Source organism: Alligator sinensis, unplaced genomic scaffold (assembly GCF_000455745.1).
Source record: "Alligator sinensis unplaced genomic scaffold, ASM45574v1 scaffold1130_1, whole genome shotgun sequence".
Classification (NCBI taxonomy): Eukaryota; Metazoa; Chordata; order Crocodylia; family Alligatoridae; genus Alligator; species Alligator sinensis.
Window position 1 is genome coordinate 280,812 of NW_005842358.1, and position 8,867 is coordinate 289,678.

An 8,867-nucleotide genomic window follows, 5' to 3' on the forward strand; every position below is an offset into this window, starting at 1 on the left:
GGGAAAGAGAGGGAGGACATAAAGGAAGGTTCTTCAGGCAAGACTTACCAGTTATGAATTAGGCTTCAGCTTCATCCCTGGGGCACAAGACTGGTAAAAGCCTGTGTGGGGGCTCACTGCTCACCTTAATTAACCACCAGCATTATAACACAAACACCAGCTTCCTGTACAGAATTGGTTTGCTTTTTTCTTTTCTGGCAAGATAAATGACAGTTTCTTTTCAAACATATAACACTTTTTCAATAAACCTGCAGACTTAATTTGGTTCATTAATTAGTGGATGTATTATTAGTTAGCCACAGAAAGTCCTCTACCACTGCAAAAACTACTGGAGTACAGTGAAGAATCCTACTGAAATGGTTGCCAAACATTATTGGTTTATTAGCTGACATACCACCTTTAAAGAAGATATGTTGTGAGATCAGCAAATAGAATGTCAGGTTCATGTATTACGCTGGAACCCCCATCTCTGAGGACTTGTTCATTTAGGATTAAGAAGGTTTTATAGAGGTAAAATAATCTTTTGTAAACATTTTGGTAAAACAGAACTGGAAATAGAACTGTAGAAAATTATACACTTTCTTTGAAAGTGTACCGCTGATCTATAAATTCCATAGGCTCAAGCAACATGTTAAGTCTTAGCAGATATTTTCACAAGGGTGAGGTTATTCTAACTGCAACATCTCTTGTTATCTGAAGTTCTGAACAATATTCAGGTTAGATTTATAAAGCACAGAAGGGCTTGATGGTCAGAAGAATGCTTGAAGAAAATTACTAAACAAGGATTGTGAAGCGGTCTGTCAGAAACAAAGCCTCATGGCATTTCTCTTGTTCTGGATATTTCAGTAGAATCCCTTCCTTCATGGAGTGCTCCTAGCCCAGGGTCAACGAAGGAAGGAGGCAAGACAGACAACTTGGGCATGCAGGTCTGTTCTATCACGTAGGCCAGGAGCATCTGACAGTCCTAGTGGGACTGTTATCTTGGCTGAAGATTTCAGTGCTTTCAGAATATATGTGCAGTCATTTGATAACCTTCAGTTTTACTGTAATATTATTCAAGGGAAAAATTACCCGTCAACTAGTTATAGAAAATCTTGTAAGGTAGTTTTCAGAGGTATGGTAAATGATCAACTCTTCCATCATGTGAATTGCCCATATAAACTTCAGTGAATGGGTGCTTTAGAAAGGCATGTAGCAATAACAATAAAGTACAGGAAGAAGCATTTGTTTCCTTTACACATGGAATGAAGTCTTCCCACTACTGAAATGAGGTGAATATAATTGTTCCCTTACCATCTGCACAATTAATTCCTGTTTTCTTGGATAATGTTGTAAATAAAAATGCAGTTTCCTATTACACTGAGGTAAAAAAACACCCCTGGGACATGCGTTAAGGCAAAGCATGGAATAATTTCAATTTTACAGCTGGAAAAAAAATAATTTTCACAAACATTTCTTTGCAAATTGCACTTTAGTAAACACTGTTCATGCACTGGCTCTTAGAATAAAAGTATATTATGTTTTAAACAAAATAGTCTGTAATGATAATGTGTTAATTTTGTTTTAATTTTGTTCCTTTACTTGTGATTAAACCAATCTAAATATAAAAATTGAATGCCTGCCTTTTATTGCACTAGGCACTATACAGATTGGTAAAATTAATAAATGTAATATATGCCAATTCAGATATTTGTGGTAAATATAGCTGTAAACACATAGTATAGGTTACTGTACTATCTGATATAGTGAGCAAATGTGATACCAAATTTTACATTCAAAACAAGAATGAACTATACTAGTGGGTTTCAACCTTTTTTTCATTTGTGGACTCCTAAAAAATGTTGTATGGAGGTGCTGACCCCTTTGGAAATTTCAAATGGGGGTGCGAATCCCTTTGAATTGTAAGTGTGGAAATTTACATACTTTTGATTGATCAAAGTCATCTTTCACAGACCACTTAGACATTACATTGTTGGCTTAGAAATTATATTTAAAGGTTTGTTTTTAAAAACTGGCTTATAGGTAATACATTATGCATTAGAATAACGGTTATAGCAGCAAGGGTTAATTGATTTTTAAAAGACTGGGTCTCATACACAGATTTCCCAGCCTTCAGAAACAGATGGGGGGGGGTCTAATAGGGGCATGTGAAATGGGCCATATTTGGTTCAGATTCGACCCAAATTGGGGATGGTGATTCGATTCATTGATTCGGATCACTGTCCCAATTTAATTCAGCCAAATCTGAATCTGAAGATTTGATGCCAATTCAGAGAATCAGTGATTCATTTGGCCATAGACAGAGCTTTAAATGTTTTTCTACATACCTCGAGGTACCAGGCGTGGCTCGTGAACACTGCAATGCTGAGATGGATGGAGCATCTCACAGGAGTGCCAGGGGCTCCTCAGCATTATCAGTGGCAAACCCAGAAGTGGACTGGAAGCTACTTACGGTCCACTTCCAGGTCCACCGGGGAGCATGCAGGGAGGCCCCCCTGTGCTGCCTCAGCTCAGCGATCGGCCACAGGGGGACCCCGGGGGCCCCCCCAGACCCAGGAAGCACCAGTCACCGAGCAGGGGGCGGGAATCCCCGTGTGCTCCCTGGTGGATGCAGAAGTGCTTCTGGTCCTTTTGCACGTCTGCTGCTGAGCATGCTGGGGACCCCTCCGCCGCCCCCCCCACTCCTGTGGGATGCTGCATCCACCCCAACGTCTCAGCATTCACGAGCCACCTGGTACCTTGAGGTATGTAGAAAAAACATTTTAAACTGTGTCTATGTCTGAATCATCAAATCTTTCCGAATCGATTCAAAGGGTTCCAATTAGATTTGGAGAGATTAATGGGTCTTCTGATTAGAGTTGGATTCGGAGATTCGGCCGCCGAATCTTCATCGAATCGAATAAGTGACCGAAGCTTCACAGCAAGGCCACACATCTTGGGTAACAGAAAACATCCAAACTTTATTTTCATAATAGAGATAGGCCTGGCTCCAGGGCCGTAGTGCCTGCTTGCAAAAAGTCTTAAGCTTTCTGGTTTTGGGGGAACAGACCAAATTAGGAGGACACTGGTAAAGCCCCAAATTAGGAGGTGGGCATGTAATAGGTTTTTGAAAAGGGGGTTTTGGCTGACAACACAGGACATAGCCAATCAGTGACAACCACAGATCAAGAGCCACCAGGAGAAGAAATAATACAAAAGGAAGAGTTTTCAAAAGAGAGGGGAGGGAAACTGCTGGCATCAGCCCCCGAGCTCCAAGACTGCTAATGGTAGATACTCAAGCAAAGAACCTCAACATGGCATTTATGTACTTGAAAAGGGGGTTTTGGCTGACAACACAGGACATAGCCAATCAGTGACAACCACAGATCAAGAGCCACCAGGAGAAGAAATAATACAAAAGGAAGAGTTTTCAAAAGAGAGGGGAGGGAAACTGCTGGCATCAGCCCCCGAGCTCCAAGACTGCTAATGGTAGATACTCAAGCAAAGAACCTCAACATGGCATTTATGTACCGGCCGGCTGGACTGCTCACCTTGTGTATATTCTGGGACTGGGGAATTTGGGTAATGTACGTTGTACTTGCTTAGCCTGCATTGCTTTTATTTCCTATCAATGTGTATCAATAAACTCGCCTATTATCAACCAGCAAGGGTTGCGGTTGATCTGAGGGTTGTGCTCACCCGGAGCAAAGGTATGGGGTTTGGGTTGTGAATCCAGTGCCAACTGACAGTCTGTGGACCCCCAGGGTTCTGTGGACTACAGGTTGAAAAACACTGAAATATACTATCTTGGGGCAATCAAAGCAGAGGACCACAGTTACATGATAATCAACTGCCATAAAAACAAGTACAGAGCTCAAAACAAATCAAATTATAAACAAGTACTCTACAAGGAAACTTGTTTCATTAGATGATGTCATACCACTATTCAGGATAATTTGCAAAGGTCACAATGAAACCATCTAAGTATATATACATCAAGCCAAACTGCATCCTTTTCCATATAGGCCTGTTTGTCAGCAATATGATATCCAAATGGCACTAATCCCAAGCTTAGACTTAATTAAAAAAAAAAAAAAAAAAAAATCAAGATGTGCACAAGAAACAGAAAACCAACATCCAAAAAAATCTCAAAAGGCAAAAAAAGAACAAAGGCCTCACATTTCTGTCTACTCATTCAGGAGGTTGAGTTTGTCCTTTAATGCAGAGTTCAGTTGCATAATGAATACTTCACAGAAATAGAAAAATAATAATAGTAGCCTGACAGCAATTCTTAAAACTACTTTGCTTTCCTATCTCTTAGGACAAACTGGAGATGTTAAAAAAGGGCCTGTAAAAATATTTTGTTTTGTTTTTTTAAGTTGCAGCTTTAGTGTAAAGCTACAACCTATTTGTTTAATCAAATATTATCATGAGAAGGAAATGATTTTGTTGTTTCAAGAACTACAAAACCCATTAAGATTTTCTATCTAGTTGGAGGGCTTCCTGGATATCAACAATAGATACTGTTGAGGTGATGAATCCTTAAAAGAGTTATTCTCTACCAGGATGCTGTGAGCAGAGGTATAGAATGGAAAAAAACATGTCCTTGGTAGCCCTCTCTCATTCTTCCCCCAAAGCAGAGAGTTGGGCAAAGTGCAAGGCATAGAGCATTCTGGGAATCATATTTCTCTAGAGCAGCAACAGAGTTTGCTGCTGCCAGTGGGGGGGTGGTGGGGAAGGGGGAGCGAAGGGCCCAAAAGGGGGAATGACTTTGTGCTGTCAAAGCCTATGCCTAGAAGGCAAAAAAGGGAAAAAAATGCTGAATTTGGCAGGAAAAATAATCAGGGGCAGAAGCAGCACACTTCAGCACTAAGCTAAAAACCTATGATTCCCAGAAACCCTTGTGCTCTATGACACACATTGCCTTAGCCTGAAATGTGTGTCAGAGTCAAGCAATGATGCAGGCTATGAGCCAAGCAAGGCAAGTAGCCCCAGAGTGAGGCGCCTTCTCTCTTACCCCCATCCCCTTAAGTGGCACTCAGCCCCTTGTTCCACTACAAACTGCGAGATCCTTTTAAGATTGCTTCACACTATTTGCACTGTTAGGTATGCTAATGTCTACATGCGTTTCGCAAAATAAATCTAGAGATTACAAATAGGAATCTACAGTGTCAAAAACATTCTGATCTATTGTGGTCCGAGTTCTCTGCACAGGAGAGTTGCTCTATTATTTATCTGTAGCCCAAAAAATGTTGGCATGTGCTTCAAGTCTAAAGGGGTCTTGAGTCTAAAAAGCCCGAGAACCACTGCCTTAAAGAAATTCCTTCTGCCATATACAGTTCATGTGCTTTTCCTTATTGTGAACCTTTAAAAACATGTACACAAGTTTTGGGAGATCCCCACCCCTCCACCATCATCTAACTCTAAACATGTTACCAACCTCTATGGGCTTATAATCCTGAATTTTATGAGACTAAACCATCCCTTACACTTCTCTGTTTTTCAGTTCCCTCTTGCTCTCTCTTCACCCTAACCCTCGCCCCTTGCAACACATACCCTTGTGATGTCGGCATAATCATTTCACTACTCCTCTCAGAACAATTATCTCCCCAAGAGTAGACAAAGCTTGAACTAAAACAAAACAGAACAAATGTCTATAGGGGCATCTTTTTAGAAGAGGTTATTTCCTTTATGCTGTACTGTCATATTTTGAACATTCCAAAATTAGTGAAATGGCAGAACAGGTAGACTAAATACAACAAAAAAGGAAATTTATTTTCCTGATTCACCTTTCACATTGGTGTAAGATGCGAACATCGCTGTTAGACCAGAAAGTGAGCCTTTGAATTGTTTCTTTTTGACAAAATAAAAATCTGGTCCCAATTGCCATCTTACACTTTACAGTAATTAATGTATTAGCAGTGAATATGACTGTATCAAGCATAACAACAACAAAGCAGGATTATCATGCATTATCAAACATTCATATAAAGTTATATAAAAAGCTTAGCTTCCTTCCTGGAAGCCTAGTTTTTCTGACCAGAAATCAGTATCTCTCATTATGTACCTGTGCTTGGGCTTGCAAACAAAGTGCCAGGAGTTGTGTTTGTAGGTAGTTTCACATTATTCAGCTGCTTCATTCTTTTCAGGTGAGACTTCCCATTGTAATGAACCTGAGCCTGTGCTGCAGAGTTCAGCTGTATATTGCATACTTCACAGAAAGAAAAGAGTATCTTCCTTTTCTCTTTACTTAATTGACAGTCTGGTCTATCATTCCTCATTCCCTTTTCTTCAAAGCCCCGTAGTAAAGCTGATGGATTCATAATTCCATCTTCAAAGATTCGGTCAGGAGATAATGGGTGCTTCATACCTGCAAAACGGACAGACAATATTGATGCCAAGAACTAAAACAACAATACCCACTTCTAGAACCAGCATTTTACTTTTTAAATCTACTACTTATGCACTGTGAATAAAGGATCCGGTTCAACAAAAAATGCCCAGAATGTGCAGTGCGATGGAAACTGCTGCTAACCACAGAAATGTGTGTATTTGTGCCACAATGTAGGGTTCAGCCAAAATCAACAGATAATATATAACCTTGCATGCACAATAACACTCATATTGTTTTACTAGTTCTCTCTCGCTTTTAAATATGCTTATTGCTGCCCCCAGCAGCAGTAAGTTTATTTTCAGTAATTTTTCCCACTCATCAATACAGGTAAGGATTCCACAGCTTTTTGCTTGCCAAAACATGCTGTAATACAAAAAATCCTAAAAGATAATTAGATTAATAGAAATGATGGATAAAGAAAAAAAGGTGACAAAATGTTATTTTAGAAAGAAAATATTTGAATGGGTCAAGCAAAACTTAGTTGTTACAGATGACACAGAAAGTAATTTGCTGGGATGTAAATATTTCACCTTATTCTCAATCCTGTACCTTAATTAACCAACCAAAAGATAAACTATAGTTTCATTATTCATATAGTTTGACTCTCACAATGCATGAATTTCTTTATAAAATGTATTCTACATCCATCCCTGTCTTTTGCAGAAAACTGTGTCAATATATAATCACCTCTCTCACATTCTTGTCTTCTAGCACTGAATTATTGAGAGATCAAGGTAAATTAGCTACATTGTAGTTGTTAGTAAAATGCATGAATACTAAATATTGCAAACTCACAGGCCCTGATTAAAAATCATTTTAGGTTCTAGGTATTTAATTCCTTTTCAGACTAAACCACTGACGATCACTTGAGATCTGGCAAACCTTAGCTATATACTGTCACACTAAATCATTTAAACATAAGTATCATCTTTCAAGGCAAGCTCTGACACCTTTGACTCAACTAGCTTAGATGACATTTTCATGTGAAAATTTAAGCTGTTTGGAGATTCAGTATTTGTCTTTTCTATTTCTATTTTTTGTACGATAAATTATTTTCCTTTACTCTATATTCTGTATGATTAGACTTCTATTACGTTAAGTATACTTTTGGTTCCCTGGCAGTTTCATTGAAACAGGACAATCATTGTGATACTTGTTTTTTTCTTTTTTTGGAACATGCACAATTACACTCAACCCATAATATACTAGACAGAAGAGATAATATAGGACTGTTCAGAAAATTTAACAAAATAGTTCTCAGATGGAAAATGCTACCTGCCCAAAATACTAATTATTCATGGACCCAAAAATTGTTTTCAAGTATATTTGAAAGCAAAACAGACTAACTGGGAAGAGAGAGGTTTAAACATAGCTCACCTACACCTGAGCTGTGTGGACTGCCCACCACACTATTGAGCATGTTTTGCCAAACTCTCCCTAACTGTCCATTCTAATAAGGCAGCTTTTAAAACATATGCCTGTTTTGACAAAACAGCATGCTTCCCAGACAACCCTAGTAAAACATAGTGTCATGGTTGGAATTACTAAAGTTCTAAATAAAAGCAGTCCAATTTTCACAAGTGGAAGATGACCTCTCAATGATCACACTGCAAACAGCAAGTGCTAGGCACTTCTTAACACAACACAATACCAAAGTTAGGTGGTAGCCATGGTAGTCCAGGACATGTGCAAGAGGCAAGGATTTTTGTGGGCAATATTTTTTATTGAACCAACTGCATGGTTGAGATTGACGAAGACAAACTTTCAAATGCAATTAAAGGCACAACCAATTTAAATTAGCCCATGGAACTAACCAGTTATGCTAAATGAATACTGGGCCAAAATGTAGCTGACCTTGTGAAGACTACCAATACTGGAAGCATCAAGTATCTTAACCCTCATGCTCCCCTCATAAACTATAAAAACAGCTTATTGGCAGCCATGTCAAATGGAAGGCAAATGGCCAGAAAGAAGAGCAAAGTATAACTCCACTCACTTCCTGTAGCTTCTGAACACCACAAGAAAGAAGGCAAAAGGAAGTGCAGGAGATATACAGTTAACAGGGTAACAGATACTGCTGCATGTGCTTTCTCCAAGTGATCCTGCTTGCTTTTAACATACTTTCTCCATGAACTGCTGCTGGTGTACAATCATCACCTTAACTGTCTTACAAGCTCTGATTTAACAGATATGTTATGGCTTTACGCTGCACAAAGCTATGCACAACCCCCCCTCATCTGACCTCACTGGCTAGGGACAGACATTACATATAAACTGATTTAAGTGATCAGAAACTGGTTTAAACCTGTAACAGAACAGACATTCAATGCACATAAACTAATTTGAAAATGGCTGAAACTGGTTTGAGATAAACCTGGTTGAATGCGGTATCAGACTTAACTGATTTGGGTCAGATCAGTTTATGCAATGTCTGTCCCCTTCCTGTTTTAATTTAAACCAGAGTCCCCCAGCATCCCAGATGCTTTGCAGCCCT

At 39.2% G+C, this 8,867-nt stretch overlaps 1 protein-coding gene across 2 annotated transcripts in view; it reads right to left on the reverse strand.

Moving 5' to 3' along the window:
• ZNF385B (zinc finger protein 385B) overlaps nt 1-6,347 on the reverse strand; it is a 262,176-nt gene extending 255,829 nt beyond the window's left edge. Inside the window, exon 1 of one of the 2 annotated variants that reach the window (XM_006029114.3) lies at nt 6,047-6,347. In XM_006029114.3, coding sequence (XP_006029176.2) covers nt 6,047-6,347 — 301 coding nt within the window. The remainder of the gene's footprint in view (nt 1-6,046) is intronic. The other variant, XM_006029115.3, reaches the window with a different exon arrangement.
• Nucleotides 6,348-8,867: the final 2,520 nt, after the last annotated feature.